The 17,741-nt window shown below is 41.9% G+C and overlaps 2 protein-coding genes across 2 annotated transcripts; both read left to right on the top strand.

Annotated features, from left to right (window-relative positions):
- The first annotated feature begins 1,712 nt into the window (after window positions 1–1,712).
- On the top strand, window positions 1,713–2,192 carry ucn3l (urocortin 3, like). Its single transcript, XM_071542793.1, has one exon. It carries the CDS (start codon window positions 1,713–1,715, stop codon window positions 2,190–2,192), a length of 480 nt encoding a protein of 159 aa, XP_071398894.1.
- Window positions 2,193–5,901: 3,709 nt separating this feature from the next.
- Window positions 5,902–17,669, top strand: copg2 (COPI coat complex subunit gamma 2). The gene is made up of 24 exons (XM_071542783.1): window positions 5,902–6,024; window positions 6,688–6,740; window positions 6,852–6,932; window positions 7,051–7,122; window positions 7,274–7,353; window positions 7,788–7,863; window positions 8,400–8,492; window positions 8,689–8,775; window positions 9,475–9,632; window positions 9,926–10,059; window positions 10,240–10,307; window positions 10,997–11,185; window positions 11,764–11,859; window positions 12,759–13,002; window positions 13,164–13,239; window positions 13,609–13,712; window positions 14,137–14,262; window positions 14,855–14,923; window positions 15,246–15,427; window positions 15,603–15,732; window positions 15,964–16,061; window positions 16,230–16,368; window positions 16,737–16,835; window positions 17,144–17,669. Exons 1-24 carry the CDS (start codon window positions 5,988–5,990, stop codon window positions 17,272–17,274), a joined length of 2,622 nt encoding a protein of 873 aa, XP_071398884.1. The 5' UTR covers window positions 5,902–5,987; the 3' UTR covers window positions 17,275–17,669.
- The last annotated feature ends 72 nt before the right edge of the window (window positions 17,670–17,741 follow it).

Genomic DNA, 17,741 nt, shown 5'->3' on the forward strand with positions numbered 1-17,741 from the left:
ATAAATATTTGGTGCCTGGTTCATGAAGCACTTGAAGCACTGCGCATAACGCAGCTGGTAAACCCCGTGGAGCTGTCCGTGGTGCTGAACAGCAGCCGGGCACTGGGCTCAAATGGGCTCCATTCTCGTTTGTAATTGCAGTTTCATAGGCGATAAAAGACAAAACCCGTAATGCTATCTACTGACAAATGAAACATATTTGTGTTAAATCTAGTACTGGCCTATCAGCGGGGCGTTAATTTAACTCACACTACTGTCAGTGCATTAAAACCTGGGATGGAGTGAAGGGTAAACACGTCTCAACTGAATGTACAACACTTAGCCTACTGTTTTCATGAAGTCCACTAATGAGGTGAATCCAGGTAAAAGCCATTATCCCTTATTGATGTCCCTTATTAAATCTATACCAACCACAAAGGAGGAGATGTAGATAAAGAGAAGCAGACGAGTTAGAGAAGCTTTGAGACAGTTGAGATGTGGATTGTGCAAAAGGGGCTGCAACTCAATATCAGGAAGATGTAACTAATATTTTGTATAAATTCAGTTTACATCAAACAGTAACACCAGACTGATTTAAGTTATATGAAGCAGCTAGGGTTTTAAGGAAATGAACACATAGATGAAATATTTTCTGAAAATCTAAGTGTTTTGTGTTTATATTAGTGGTCGTGACGCCTACGATCATCACCGGGAGGTCACAATTTACCAGTCTTTTTATTTATCGCTACATCATTGCATCACCAACCAATGGGATACTTTACAGGAGACCAAAATGTCAGCGGGATGACGTTGTTGCTGGCGCAGGGCTGCAGTTTCATGGCTCCTACTAAATGAATGCAGTGGGAATGGACGAGCGACAGACTGGTGGTCAGACGGCAGCGCACACTGCTCACCACAAGTGACCTTCGCACAGATCCATTTATAAGGATTTCTTAGAAGAGATCAACTTTTGAGGATTTTTTTTAGCGTGTTACAGTGTTTTTTCTTTGTAGGAGAACGTGTAACCTGTCCTCTCTATACTGTACTTTTTTATTATAGGACACGAGTGGTAAGTTTTACTGAATTATTGTTTGAATTTTTGTGACCCGTTGTATTTCACATAGCAAACTGGACGCTAAACATGCTGATAAACAGGTGCAAAGGTGCAAATTTGAAAAGCTATCGAAGAGCAGCCTTATATATTTTTGAGTCAAGCTGAACTTCATCAGCACAAGTTACACTTATTTTCATCCGTGCTCATTTGACAGGCTCTACACCGCGATGTCCATCTTGACAAGTCGTTTAATCCTAAATTCAGTCCTACAAATCTTATTTTTCTTAGGGAAAAGTCTGTCAGTGGGGATACGATACTTTTACTTGTTTTCAATGCAAACCAACTTGCTTCAAGAATTTTCTTCAATTAAAAGACTATCTTGATGTTAGAGGGGTGAACTGTCTGCTTTGACGTTATTTCAAGATAATGACACTTTCTAAAACAAGTGAAACTTGGAGACAGTTGGATGTAGCCTATCTCATCCTGATTGACATTTTTTTTTCACTTGCGTTAAGATGAATGAGACTTTAGGACTCAATAAGGAGGATTTAATGACTTGTTAAGATGGACATGCTTGCAGAGTTAGGATAAAAAAAAACTTCACTGTAAAAAAGTGACCAACACTGTTTCCCCCTCTCCTCTTGGTCCGCGGGTCCCTCCCAGAGGACGCAGCATCAGCATGCTGTCCTCCCTGAAGACCCTGCTGCTGCTCTCGGTCCTGTGCACGCCGACCTCCAGCCTTTGCCTCCGCCTCTACCAGAGCCGCTCCGACCTCCTCTGCGACGACCGGACACCGGCCGAGGTCCGGAGCAGGAAGGAGGAGCCGGGCTACCCCGCTCTGGACGGCTGGGGCTCCCTGCTGCAGTCGGCGGAGTACCTCTCCTCCTCCTCCTCCTCCTCCTCTTCCTCCTCCGCCGAGTCCAGCCGGGAAAAAAGGACTTCAGGTCCCGCGAACTACAGGTTCATGAGCCGGACGAAGCTCCGAGGCAAGATGCTCCGAAACAGCGGGAAGAGTGACCGGAGGAGCCGGCTGACCCTGTCGCTGGACGTCCCGACCAACATCATGAACGTGCTCTTCGACGTAGCCAAAGCCAAAAACCTGCGCGCCAAGGCGGCAGACAACGCGCGTCTCCTGGCGCAGATCGGACGGAGGAAGTGAACCGGGACAACTTTACACACACAGCCATGACTCGTGCGGCGCGCGCTACTCAGAAAAGTAATGAATTAGCCTACTCGTTATTCCTTTTAGAATTAACGCTATTACTTAACCTATTACTCCGTGGGAGCAGTAATTCGTTATAATAGCCTACTCGTTACATTAATTTCCCGTTACACCCCGTCAAAATTAGCTGATGTCTCTTTCCTTCAAATATCGCGATAACTGAGTTGTTTGAATGGTTTGAGGAATAAAAGTTTTTGTCAACTATTTGCTCGATGAAATTAAAGTACTGGGAATACTTACACTAGAAAAAATAAAATTCTCTGCCATTTCTCATCTAGACAGAGGACGACAATTAATTTTGAGATAAACTAATCTGAGGAAGTGAAAAATCATAGTTTTAGGACAGTTCAACTTCAATCTAATATTTAGAGGGGATGATAATAATATAGCCTACTGGGAAAAGTAATGCGTTAAAAAAGTGTATTTTGACAAGTAATTTATTATCATATTCAGTTTTTATTTATTTATATTGGCATTAGTGAAGATTATGAGAAAATTCCAAGTGTTTCCAGTGAAGTTTCACTTGATTCAGGAGTTTTCTAGCAACTAGAGTCAATATCTTGAATCAAGTCAGAATAAAGTCAAAACAGTAAGAACAAGGTCATTCCACTTGTATCAAGATTGTATCAAATCTATGAAGTTGATTTTGCACTGGAAACAAGTGACCCTTGGCAGATTTATTTCACTTGATTTAAGAAAAATAAGATTTTAAGATTCAGTACTAAATAACTTGCTAAGATGAACACTGTCTGCAGTGGTTTCAGTATAGACCTCAGTTTCACTAAAATGAAGGTTTTCTAAGGTTATTATTGCTATTGCTATGCTAGACAAACTGCACTGAACAAGGGAGGATGAAAAAAATGAAACTGTACAATTATAATGCTGTAACACCACTGCAACTGCAAACACTGCAAATAATCAGATCTGAATTAGTCATTCCATCTTGTAAAGCTCTGCCAGTAGGGGTGACAGAATTTCACTTGTTTCCAATGCAAATCAACCCTTTTTTCCAAGAATTTTCATTAATTTTCGTGACATTTTCTTGAAACATGTAATTTTCTTGAGGATCTGGCTATTTTAGCAGACTCTATACTGTCACTTGTTTGGAGGAAATTTCTGAAACAAGTGAAACTGCATTGGAAACAAGTCTAAGTCTGTGATTTTTCCTTGTTTTAAGATGTTGAGTCTGAGTATGACACTAAATGACTTGTGAAGATGGACATTTTTTTCAGTCCAGTCCAGCGATGGAAGTCCTAGTCTTCAAATTTTACTTCAGATTAGAATTTTAGAAAAGAAAAACGCCAAAAATGTAGTTGCCTATAGATCAGTGGTTCTCAACTTGGGGTCTGAGGACCCCCAGTGTTCCTTGAGGGAGATCCAGGGGGACCCCAGCAAAATGAGAAAGACTTTATTTTACATAATTGAATTCACTAGAAATTATCCCAATTACAGAATGTTCAGTATAAGGATGTATCAGGACGCCGCTGTTATCTCCTTCGCTGCCCAATACTCAATCATCAACAACAAAAAACTTCCCATATGGAAACCTTTCTGGGACAAACTGGTATGTTTGGGGGTCTGTGACATGAACACAGTTGAGAACCACTGGCAGTTCTGATTATGAAACAGTTTTCCTCCATCCTGAGCAAAAGACCACTGAAATATCTCACAGCCTTGATGCATAATCTTGATATTAGGTTTGATAGTAAGACTTTTATTATGATAATCTGGAGGACGGTCTCATTAAAAGGCTTCATTTCATCAAATCGGGGTATTCTCACTGCTTCATTTATTTTAAAAGGGTTTACTAATTGAGCCGGTGAAGCGGATGGCAGCCTGCAGTCAGGCAGGATTCCAGTGTGAAACATGGAGAAGAGGCAGAAACACTTCAAATGATGTACAAGCCGACCGCAAAATTATGAAACAGTGAAATGTAAATGCATGGGAATGTACTGTATGTGTTCATCAGATGTCTGTTATTTTTATACTCAAAATAAAGGATTATTTTTCCTCAAATAAAGCACATGGAACTAACTAGGCTACATTTGTTTCACTATATCTTAGTTATCCCTTTCACTCTTTTTGTCACGCAGGTACATTTTTAGAAAGATAGAATTACAGTAATTGCCATTTCTGAAGGGAAGATTCCTTGTTAATTAGTTTCCTGCCCTGATAATGTGTACTTTGAATTGTCATACAGTTTTATTGCAGGCTGGATAAACTCTATTCCACAAATAAAAAGGTGGGTAAAGTAAGTTAATAGATAAATCATTACTTTTCACTACAGCCTATATGTGAAAATATAAAAAAAACCTCATTCAAAAATGTATTTCTGCTCCATTGGCTGTTAATATTTGGAGTTATTTATGTTTTTGGAAAAAGCAGGTCTGTTTACAAAGTTTGTAGATACTTTTTTCTGTTTGTAGGCAAAAGCTTCATGACGTATGATGCAGAAAACAGAGTAACAATTGAATGAGAGGATTATTTCAGATATACAGGCATACTGCAGATAATATGCCTCCATATTTTCAGGAAAAGGTGTGTCATGCATTTGTAAATAAATATAGAACCTTGTAAAGCAAAAGTTTCTGTTTTCACAGGAGGGGACAGGCAAGACGAACAGGACCAATATCACTCTTTTCAGTCTATTCACATTTCTATAAATATAATAAAAATAGTTTTTCATGTCCACAAAACACTGGATTCTCTTCTCATTCACTCACTTCACATCATTGAAATTTTTATCTCTGCATGTTGAAAGCTTCACTCATTGAAGAGAGTTTAGATCTTTAAGATTTCACATTATGAAAACTTGATTTCACTCCTCAGATTTCTGATTTGTTCACATTTCAAATATCAAAAACTAAAAAGTTTTATATTGTCATCTTTGTCCATAAGACTCTTTTCACTGAATTTTAACAGTGAAAAGTTGCTGCATGTGACAGGTATAGATCTACACTGGTATCTGCAGAGTAGGCTACTTTATAAGTATTTTGACTCAAATCATACAATCATATCTTTGTATTTTCATGACAGCACAGATTATACCTTTGCTTCTAGTGAACCTTTGGGGGATTTGACACAAATTACATTGTTTGTTTGGGAAGGGATTTGTGCAATTATGAAGAGGGCTGTGAGTGGGTGTGGTTGGAATATTCTCATACACTCTATACAAGGTTTTAAACGCTGGGGTCAGGATTTTCACCTGCCAAAGAAGACCAAGTGAATCAACTAATCAGCCAATGAACCTCAGCACGCAGAGCAACAAAGTCGACATCCTGCGGCCATCCGGCTAACTACACCCCAGTTGGGCCCAGTGAGAGATAGGTTTCCACTGTTTTCCTAATTTTTGTCATCTTGATGACTTGCAATAATAATAATAATAATAATAATAGCCAATATCTATAAAGTCACAACAGTTTTACAAAGTTATTTACTTGATAGACAAAAATGTGAACTAATAAATACGCTGAGTAAATAAAGCAAAGAGGTTTTTCGAGAGGTTTTCGGCTTTTTAGGCTTCACCAAGGAGGTTTGGCTTCACCCTATAACTTGTTGATGTACTGTCTGTTTGAGGCCGGACAGCGCCCTCCGCCGGTCAGGATGCGGACCGACATCTGACGTGTTTTCCGTCGACGTGGACTCTCACAGGAAGCTTTAATTTTGGCTACGTGGAAGTAGCTTTTCTCATGATCATCATTCGCTCTCATCCGTGAGCTTCATTCCGCTACGATGATTAAAAAATTTGATAAGAAGGACGAAGAATCTGGTAAGATTGCAAAGTTATTGCTTTTGATAGTGACAGTGAAAAACGAAAACGACGTCTAGGTTGACAAGAGTTTGCTCGCTTTGGGAGCTAAGGCGTTAGCCTGCTAGCTAACTAGCTGTCAGGTTAGTTGGTTGACCTGGCCGTTAGCCGGTTATGCAGGATAATTTATGATTATATGTAATGTATTTAGGTTAACTATGAAACAAATTGCAGCTGCATTTAAATTTATGGAACACCCCCTAATTCCTGTTACAGAAATGTCAAAATCAATCCGCTAACTTCAGTGTTCTTCAAAGGCGTAACTGTTAGCTTATTTACTAAGATTAGCATTGCAAGCTAGGCTGGCTCACTCGGATGTCTTTATATCTGTTAATTTAGCTCGCCAAGATACGTGACCTCTCTGACCATTACATGTAGATGTATGCCACTTGTTATAATTACACTTTCATGGAGATCTGTCCTTAATGTTCTTGTGTTTCTCAGTTCTTGCTCCATTTGTACATGTACACTAAACCCAACCCTAGCCACCGTCATCTTGCATTTAACCAAACTGCCTACTGTACTTCCAGATGCGCACAGCTATTGTCTTTAAATAATTTGATTAGGTAACAACTCAGAGTGTTTGAAAACACAGGAGCCTAACCCTGATGTTTTGACTTACAGGAAGTGGGTCGAACCCTTTCCAACATCTGGAGAAGAGTGCAGTGTTGCAGGAGGTAAAGTTTACACTTGTTATTGCATGGCATCAGGAACACATACATTTATGTGAGACAGAAACAATACTTTAACCAGTGAAGTGAACAAAGCTCTCCCCTTCTTGTTCACAGGCACGTATCTTCAATGAGACCCCCATCAACCCCAGAAGATGTCTCCACATCCTCACCAAGATTATCTACCTTCTCAACCAGGTAAAAGGTGGTTTAAGACACAATCTGGCTATTTATTAGACTGCTGAATTTAGTGTCTGTCCACCTCTTGCTCTCTCTCTCACTTACTCTCTCTATCTACATGTCTTTGTTAATGTAGGGGGAGCATTTTGGGACCACAGAGGCTACAGAGGCATTCTTTGCCATGACCAGGCTCTTTCAGTCCAATGATGTAAGATATTGGTCATTCATTCATTTGTTCATTCAGTCATTAATTGTGTCTCTCTAACTGTCTCATGTGGATTGTTGAGAGCTTGTTTTTTTTAGTCAGTGCTTGCAGTGATGTGCACTCAAACTTGAGTTCAAACTTTTTGTCCTCTCAGCAAACCCTGAGGAGGATGTGCTACCTGACCATCAAAGAGATGGCCAACATCTCAGAGGATGTCATCATTGTCACTAGCAGGTTAGTTCTTTAATGTGGATTGTTTTCAGTATCACACATATGCATATACTGTCGTTTCCCCCAGCATTTTTTCTTGGCAGAATAGAAAGACCTCTGAAATGGCATTTTGTCAAGTTTTCCCTAAAATATTCCTATTATATGGTTAAACTTGTCATTTTAATGTGACTTTCATCAACCAGTCACACCAGGATGCATTAAGTGACAGGTCTGGTTGCACAAAAATTGGCTTTTGCTCACATTGATATTGCATCTTGAAAAACTGACTTGGTCTTTTAGGCAAAAAATTAATTCATTTTAAATTATTACAGAGAAAAACTACAGAGGAAACAATAATTGATTCTTTTGGATATGTCTTTTTTATCACTGATGCCAAATGTTCTGTGTCTTTTGAGGCTACAGAGTGCCTAATTTACTACTTCTGTGCTGTTTTACAGCCTGACCAAAGACATGACTGGCAAGGAAGACGTGTACAGAGGACCTGCTATCAGAGCCCTCTGCAGGATCACTGACGTGAGTGGTGCTCCCTCCTTCCCCTCCCTCCTTCTCTTCCTTCTCCTCCCTCCCTCCATTCCTCCTTCACCTTTCCCCTTGCACGCAACAAAAGAGCATGCAGCACTGCAAATAATCAACAAAAACGCTAAAGGCTTTCATCATAGATGAAGGCATACTGTATGTTCTTTAAGCAACTTTGCAACTTGTTTGAAGGAATAATAATCAGTTTGCTCTTCAATGCAAGAACAGAAAGGATTTGTTACTTTTCCAAACAATGAAATGTGGGAGATGAGATCTTAACAGCATAATAGAACACCATGCATGTCTCAAGCGAAAACGTAACATGTAATGGCTTTTGCAGCATATTCTAAGTCTTCCTCATTATTTCCCTCATATTTTACCTCTGCCCCCCCCACTGTATGGTTTACCTCATTCCTCCTCTTCCCTCTTCTCTTCCCCCTCTCTTCTCTCTGTGGAGTGACTGCCCACTAGACTAACTTCATGCTCTGTAATTAAGAAACTGAAGCACCGTTTGTGACATGTGTTTCCCTCAGACCACCATGCTGCAGGCCATTGAGAGGTACATGAAGCAGGCCATCGTTGACAAGGTGCCCAGTGTGTCCAGTTCAGCACTGGTCTCCTCACTGGTAAGACATGAGACGGTGACAGGTTTCACTTACAAATCTGGATAGAATTTTTCAGTTGGTCTGCTTAACAGACATACAGCTGCCATTCATTTTCAACTGGAGATTACGTTTGTCCTGCTGTGGTCCTGTACAATTGTATGCGGACGTGCCGTGGCTTGTGGGTAATACAGTCCTTTCGGTTTCTGTGTGTTTTCAGCACATGGTGAAGATGAGCTATGACGTGGTGAAGCGCTGGGTGAACGAGGCCCAGGAGGCTGCATCTAGTGATAATATCATGGTCCAGGTGGGTGTGACAGACATGCACATACACCTGAGAATTGATACTGTTTTGAACTTACTATAGTGTATGCAGGGCTAGGGCTGGGCAATATATCGATATTATATCAATATCGTGATATGAGACTAGATATCGTCTTACATTTTGGATATCATAATATCGTGATATGGCGTAAGTGTTGTCTGTTCCTGGTTTTAAAGGCTGCATTACAGTAAAGCGATGTAATTTTCTTACCAGACTGTTCTAGCTGTTCTATTATTTGCCTTTACCCACTAGTCATTATATCCACATTACTGATGATTATTTATCAAAAATCTCATCGTGTAAATATTTTGTGAAAGCACCAATAGTCATCCCTTACAATATTGTCCCAATATCAAAATTGAGGTATATGGTCAAAAATATTGTGATATTTGATTTTGTCCATATCGCCCAGCCCTACTTACAACTGAACATTTAGCCCACTTCATAGAAAATACCGAGATATATATTGTGTATCGCCATTCAGCCTAAAAATACCAAGATATGATTTTTGGTCCATATCGCCCAGCCCTAGGCGGGGCTGCTTAACTGGACTTATCAAAGCATATAACAGGGTATTCATAAGATTCATCCAAGCTTATGGTACTCAAATGAAGCTGAATTGATTGATACGTGTTTTGGACAATGCATAATCTCAAAGCTTGTGTGTGTGTGTCCCTCCAGTACCATGCCTTGGGCCTGTTGTACCACCTTAGGAAGAATGACCGTCTTGCCGTGTCCAAGATGCTCAACAAGTTCACCAAGTCTGGTCTCAAGTCTCCCTTTGCCTACTGCATGCTCATCCGGATCGCCAGCAAACTGCTGGAGGAGACAGAGGGAGGGTATGTAGACCTGCAGTCTGCTAATGGACCAATAGATACACACAGCACATCTGGATACCTGCAGGCAGGGTACAGCTAACTCCCTAGTGCTGCTACCACTCTCTCTTAATGTCTGTTAGCATGGCCACGTTACTTATTCTTGGGGGCATTGGTAGCCTACAGGTTAGGGAAGCAGGCTTGTGACTGAAAGGTCACCCGTTCGAATGCCATATGTCTGTTATTACTGTGATATTGAAGTAGCCATTACAGCCCTACGTTGTTTACAATACTGTATTCTATCTGTGTGTTTGCAGTCACGACAGCCCCCTGTTTGACTTCATTGAGAGCTGCCTGAGGAACAAGAATGAGATGGTGGTGTACGAAGCCGCCTCTGCCATCGTCCACATGCCCAACTGTACTGCCAGGGAGCTGGCCCCCGCGGTCTCTGGTAGGTATTGTTGACTGAAAGCATAAACCTTATTTCTTTGATTAATTTTGGTATTGAATAAAGTACCATCCTAACACGGATTTACCTAATGTTTTTATTCGGTTGTAAGATGAACTGTCCTCATCATATCAACCTCTTTGGCTCTCTGAGTCTCATTGTGAATGTGTTTTTTTTCTGCAGTGCTGCAGCTCTTCTGCAGTTCTCCCAAAGCAGCCTTGAGATACGCTGCAGTCAGGACCCTCAACAAGGTACAGCTTAGGGCTGGGCGATATGGTTGAAATCAATATCATGATAATCATAAGGATTTTTCTCGATATCAATATATATCATGATATGGTTCATGTATGCAAAATCATGTTAAATAATCAAATGAATGTTCATCTCATTGAACTGAATGGTAATGTTAGGTGTGGTGTCAAACAAAACAGAAATATTCAAATAATATTCCTACCATTTCTCATTTTATCTGAGTTTTTAAGTTAAATTTGCTTGTCATCATCAATTTAGACAGCAGAAATGTGTGTCTCGATATCAAAATATCTTCATATCATCACGATATGATTCCACTGAAAGACGATAAACGATAATATTGAATTATTGCCCAGCCCTGGTACAGCTGCACTCTTCATCTCTCCCTTACATAGCTTATTATAACTGAATATATAAGCACAAGTCACCTTTTTGTTTGTAAAAGTAAATATGGCTGAGCTATTGAGTGGCACAGGTATTCTAACCTTATTCGTATGATATTTTAAGGCAATTCTGTAGAAGATTGGTGTTCATTTCCAGTTCTCAGCTAGATACATCAGGCATGAGTGGGAGTGGGATGTTTTTGCAGTACTATATTTTCCTTGACAACACACTAAATGCTTACACTTAAACATATAGTACTGTACTAAGTGAATACCAACCTTGACATTCCCTTTGTGGCCACAAGGTGGCGATGAAGCACCCGTCGGCGGTGACGGCGTGTAACCTGGACCTGGAGAACCTGATCACGGACTCGAACCGCAGCATCGCCACACTGGCCATCACCACCCTGCTGAAGACCGGCAGCGAGAGCAGCGTGGACCGACTCATGAAACAGATCTCCTCCTTCGTCTCCGAGATCTCAGACGAGTTCAAGGTCAGACATTGTTGTTTTGGTTTAGTTTTCAGCTTCATTTTACTTTTATGCTTTATTTGAATAGGCAGGAAAACTAAGTACTTAGGCCTAGGGCAGCAGGGTTCAAGTCCCCGTGTTGACAAGCATCCGCCCTGCTGAAGTGTCCTTGAGCAAGACACTGAATTCCTACCAGCTCTGTTCTGTTACTGTGCCTGACCTCTGACCTCCCTGGTGGAAGTTAAACAAACAGAGAATTTCCCCTCCAATCAGCAAAGTATCACATTTTACATCAAGCATGCCAGCCAAGAGCAACTTATTGAGAATGATGGCCAGGCAGAACGCCAGATGGAAAATCCAGGTCCAGGAGTATTAATCCAGACCTGGATTGTCATTATCCTGTGCCTGAATGATTTATTCACACTGAAATCCAATACTTGTTTAACTTAAATAAATGGGGGATTGTAGGATTTGTGGTCACAAAAGATTAATTTCTCATGTCGATTCTAGATTCACTGTGTTTTCCCCCCTTGTAAATCCTGTTATTTCTTTTTCTTTTTTTGAAGTTGTCCTGATTATGTCCTGATACTTGTGTATTCCAGGTGGTAGTGGTGCAGGCCATCAGTGCCCTGTGTCAGAAGTATCCCAGGAAGCACAGCGTCATGATGAACTTCCTGTCCAACATGCTCAGAGATGATGTGAGTTCAGCACAAGCTGCCGGTCTCAGTCAGACTTTGGTATTTGCCCTGCAAAGAGCATTTCCTTATCAGTGTCATCCCTGGTAGTTACAGATTGCACACTAGGATGTGTATACCTGTTAGCACACCTTATCACACCCATGGAAAAACATTTGACATGGGACTTTATAGCATAGATTTTGACCACACAGGTGTGTGTGTATGTGCTTTCGTATGTTAAAGACTTGCTGTATCTTTGAAAACTAACAACAAAAAATGTCGTTGTTGCTGTTTTCAGAGTCACTTTCTTTAGCCAACAAGCACAAAGTCTAAAGTGGTTAATTGGTGCTGGTAATTACAAATAACTCAGATAATTACACAATACAAGGTTGACACTCTAGGTGCAAGACAAAACATAACAGGACCTCGCATATAGTGCAGACAAGATGTGTTGTGTGACAACAAACCGTACATAAACACACTTCAGGCTGAAGAATTGTGGTAGTATAGCAGCATTGGCATAGTCAAAGTCCAACTAGGTTGATATTTAGCAAAAGATGCATGAATGATAGATGTGTAAAGTACAACTAGGTTGATGGATAGGCTAAATAGCTATTACTCATATTAGTTTCCATGTGCAGATTAGCAGAGTTCAGTCAGTCTGTCAGTCTGTGGGTGTGTGGGTGTGGGTGTGGGTGAATGTGGTGCATGCATGTGGCATGCATGGGGATGGGTTGTTATCATTATATAATCAGATAATAAGCTTTGTGTCAGTCCTGACAACACACATGATAATATTGCACATTGGCCCAAAGCCTTTTGATCATTGCTGCTCAATGAAAACTTCTGAATGCTTCACTCTGTTTGAGTTTCGGGTCAGGTACAAGACTCCTAGTGACTGTCTGTCCCCTCTCCTGCAGGGTGGCTTTGAGTACAAGCGGGCCATCGTGGACTGCATCATCAGCATCATCGAGGAGAACCCAGAGAGCAAAGAGACCGGCCTGGCCCACCTGTGTGAGTTCATCGAGGACTGCGAACACACGGTGCTGGCCACCAAGATCCTGCACCTACTGGGCAAGGAGGGCCCCCGCACCCCCTCGCCCTCCAAGTACATCCGCTTCATCTTCAACCGCGTGGTGCTGGAGAGCGAGGCTGTTCGTGCAGGTGAGAGAGATCGGGACAGCGTGTGTCTCAGTATTCACCCCGACCGAGAAGCAGCTGTCACCAAGCCGGAGAGAATGTCATTCATTAAGTGTCAGTGGAGGTTTTTATTGTCTAAAACTAAACTAACTAAAACACTTCTTTCCCTTTCCCTCCACCTCCAGCTGCGGTCAGCGCTTTGGCTAAATTTGGAGCCCAGAACGATGATCTGCTGCCAAGTGTGCTGGTTCTCATGCAGAGGTACTTTTATTTACATTTATTTATGTCATTAGTTATTAGTTATAGTATTGCTATATATATTGTTATAGTAATGCTACTGTCTCCCCCTGCACGCTGACCTTTCTGAGGAATATGCAAAGAAACAGATTACTGGTTACACTGTGTGTAATATAGCGGTTGACGTGCTGAGAAGTTGTGAATTCTTAAGACTTTTATCTCTAACATAATGGGAATTTTAATAGTCATGAATTGCCCCAAAATGAGTGAATTTGAGAGGAACATTTTTATTATTGTAGTCATGTTTTGTGTAATTTGTGTCTATATACTAGATACAAATTGAGACTACATGCATATAATGTACTGTAAGCACTATACTATGCATTCTTGTAGGTGTATGATGGACAGTGATGACGAGGTGCGTGACAGAGCAACCTTCTACATGAACGTGCTACAGCAGAAGCAGAAGGCCCTCAACGCAGCCTACATCTTTAACGGTAAGACACACTTGGTATATGGTGGAGCCCTTCTGTACAGTCAGAGATTTTGACACAACTCGCACGTCTTCTCATATTCAGAAAACAATGTGTCAACATTTCAGGAAAAATCTTTTTTTTTTTAATGTATGCTTTTGGAAATGCATATTGTATTCACAAAACAGAAGGACTTTCTGGACACAATTTACATCCATCTGACCTGTATTATGGCTGACATTTGCATTTTTACAATCTATTTTTTAAATGTTTTTCGCTAACTAGCTGAAGCTCGCAAACCACAAGTGCGCCGTGGGACTGTACAGGATGTGTACTTTTTAAAATGGAAAGGAGACACTTTAGTTGGTCTCCTGCCAAAGCAGCTGCAGCACAAGTTTCCCAGCATTTGTCTGGTGTTAATTATCCATCCGGTGTGTGTTGCTCTCAGGCCTGTCAGTTTCTGTCCCTGGCCTGGAGAAGTCCCTGCACCAGTACACCTTGGAGCCCTCGGAGAAACCCTTCGACATGAAGACCGTCCCTCTGGCCACAACACCCATCACCGAACAGAAGACAGGTACAACTAGCTGTTACCACCCCAGGCTGGGTTAGACTCGAAATTCAGACAATTAGGGCTGCAACTAACGATTATTTTCATTATCGATGAATCAATTAATAGTCAAAAATAAAGTTACCAGAGCCCAAAGCGATTCTTAAAATTACTTAGTCTGACCAGCTACCAAAAAAACCCCAAAAAGTTAATTTTATAATGATATGAAATGGAAAAAAAGCAGCAAATCTTAGCTTGTAACCAGAAATGTTTGGTATTTTTACTTGATAAATGACTAAAACAATTAATCTATTATCAAAAAAATTATAATCAATAAATGTTCTGTTGATCGATAAAACAATTAAGCTACCAAGGTGTGACCATGCCTATTTCTCAAAGGTGCCGAGGGTCATTTTTGCTCCGTTGAAAACCATTGGACTGTGATCATCTTACTTATGCCAAGACACTTTTGGGAACCTGGACCTCTTAGCATTCACTCTAATATATTTTCTGTCTGTGGTAATTGTTATGGTCCACTGTTTCCTGCTGAGCTCACATGTTGTCACTGGATTCAGGTTCAGTGTGGGGAAGATGGCTGACGTTGTTTCTTTCCTCTCAGAAATCGCCCCCGTTGCCACCAGCAAGCTGCCAGAGAAGCTGGCCCCGTCACGCCAGGACATTTATCAGGGTAAGACAGTTTGTCCTGCGTGGGAAAATCTCAATGCTACAATAGGGATTCAAGAAGAGAGAGTGCTACCAGCTTCTATTCTTTAGATCTGATTTTAATATTCACCCTCTGTTGCACTTGTGTAGCTCTAGGATTGGATATAGTCAACAAAATGCCATCAGTAATACACCATTAACTCTGCAGTCTTAAATGTAAATGAAGTGGTAGCAGATAGAAATGATCATTGGGTTCCTTATCTCCTCTTTTTCTTTATCTTGTGTATTGGTCTTTCTTCCTCCTCCTCTTCCTCTCTCTCCGTCTCTCCTTTCCGTCCATCCAATAGAACAACTGGCGTCCATCCCAGAGTTCCAGGGCCTGGGTCCGCTCTTCAAGTCGTCCGAGCCGGTGCAGCTGACGGAGGCGGAGACGGAGTACGTGGTGCGCTGCATCAAACACACCTTCACCAGACACATGGTCTTCCAGTTCGACTGCACCAACACCCTCAACGACCAGCTGCTGCAGAAAGTAAGTATTTCACATTCTGGGTAAAATAGCAAGTAAACACTAACCAATCCAGGAGTGGAAAGGGAGCCAAAGGACCCATGGAGGATGTAATTTCTCAGCATTTATTTCAGGATCTCAGACTGTTTAGACACAGGAATAAATCAGATGCGATCTAACGCGTGGCGGTGTGTCTCAGGTGGTGGTGCAGATGGAGCCGTCGGAGGCCTACGAGGTGCTGCACTACATCCCTGCCGCCAGCCTCCCCTACAGCCAGCCTGGCTCCTGCTACAGCCTGGTCCGCCTGCCGGACGACGACCCCACCGCTGGTAGGAATACTGTCTGGGACTGGGGTTGGGTTGGGCTGGGCGACGGGGTGGGAGGTGGCAGGGATTTGTCTCGCTTTAACGCAGGCTTAGGTGGTAGTGTTTTTGCAACTGCATCAGTTCAGTTAGGCATTTGATTCACTACCTCCTTATCAAGCTAACCTGACGTGTGTGGGGGTAAACATAACTTGTATATGAGTCTTTAAAAACATGTTACGTCCCATCTGTCCGCAGTGTCCTGCACATTCAGCTGCACCATGAAGTACCTGGTTAGAGACTGCGACCCCAACACAGGAGAGCCTGATGATGATGGTTATGATGATGAATATGTGGTACGTAATCGCATCTAGGAGACAAACTATCGAAAAGTAACCAGGAAGAATGAATTTCAGTCAGTGGAATCAACTTCTCCTTCTGTCTTGTGTTTTTCTCTCCATCTCCTACTCATTTCTTGTCCTCCCCTCCTCTCGTTTCCTCTCCCTCCACTCGTCCGCTCCTAGCTGGAGGATCTGGAGGTGACGGTAGCGGACCACATCCAGAAGGTTTTGAAGCCAAACTTTGGAGCGGCCTGGGAAGAGGTGGGAGATGACTTTGAGAAGGAGGAGACCTTTGCGCTGGCGTCTGTACGGACTCTAGACGGTACGCACACTCACCAATTCAGATTATTCCCAAATTACACAATTCAAAGGGTGAAAAAGAAGGCCTGGTTTCTTTCTTTGACTAGCATTATTTCTAAAATTTAGTTTGGATGTTACCTTGGGTGCTTAACTAGTTGAACAAATGTTATCGTTTGCTTTCACTCTTTTTTTTTTTTTGAGTTGAACTGGATTTATAGCAGTAGTTCACCAGTAGTTCACATACTTGTCAGGATTTAAATTGCTGAGGTTTCAGTATTTGATCAGATTTGATTTGACAGATTTAAGCAACATCTTAAGCAATGTCATGTAAGATTTAAGCAATAACTGAGACACAAACAGTGTTGGCTAATGTGTGGTTTTGGTGTACAGAGGCGGTGGGTAACATCATCAGCTTCCTGGGAATGCAGCCGTGTGAGCGCTCAGACAAAGTTCCCGAGAACAAGAACTCGCATGTGCTGTTCCTCGCTGGTGAGTATGGAGTAATCCTCTGGAATATTTAAATTCAGATGTGTAATTAAGAGTTGTTGTCCCTGTGTAACTCAACTAGCATAGTGTGGCCCAAACACTGCTAGGATTAGACTGTGAATTGAATGTTATCAGCTACATCCAGAATTAGGTCAAGATGTGTAAGTCTAAATGTCTTTTCCCTTAAAACACGTTTTAAGGTGAATTAAGGATCTTTTAAGTCATGCCAACTCTGGTTTGCATGGCTCCGTCCTAGTGTGATGTCATTGGCCTGCAGCAGCCTGACCGACAGCTCCTCTGCCTCTCCTCAGGTGTGTTTCGGGGGGGTCACGACGTGCTGGTCCGCGCCCGCCTGGCGCTGGCCGACGGCGTCACCATGCAGGTGACGGTGCGCAGCAGCGAGGAGACGCCCGTCGACGTCATCCTGGCCTCCGTGGGCTAAAGGCTCGCGGTCCAGCTCCGTGCCAACGACACCTTCCAGCTCCACATGACAAACTGTCTCCTGTGTCACGACGACCCGTCTTCTTCACCGCCCTCCGCATACGACGCCCTTATGTCTGTCAGCTCAGTGTGCGGCGTGTGTTGTGGGTTAACATGATGCCGCTAAAAAGAAATATCTGATGCTGTTGTGATTATTACGCTGACATCATACAACCTGAAAAACATGTTCTACTACTACTATGTAAACTAATGTGTAAACATCCACACTTGTGTCCATCTTGGAGGTGAATGACTTCAGTTGTTTCTTTATACTGTCTACTGGTCTTTACCATGTTTCCTGTCTGTAAGAGGAAAGTTCTTACATCTGTCAAATCTAATAAATTCTGACTTAAAGTACACCATATTTCATTTGTTGCATTCTTAACTGAAGACACTCACTTTTTTTTTTTTTTTTTTTACAAAACTATT

Source organism: Centroberyx affinis, unplaced genomic scaffold (assembly GCF_046629955.1).
Source record: "Centroberyx affinis isolate AG114_WGS23_722 - 3 ecotype Tasmania unplaced genomic scaffold, CSIRO-AGI_Caff_v1 ptg004184l_1, whole genome shotgun sequence".
Classification (NCBI taxonomy): Eukaryota; Metazoa; Chordata; class Actinopteri; order Beryciformes; family Berycidae; genus Centroberyx; species Centroberyx affinis.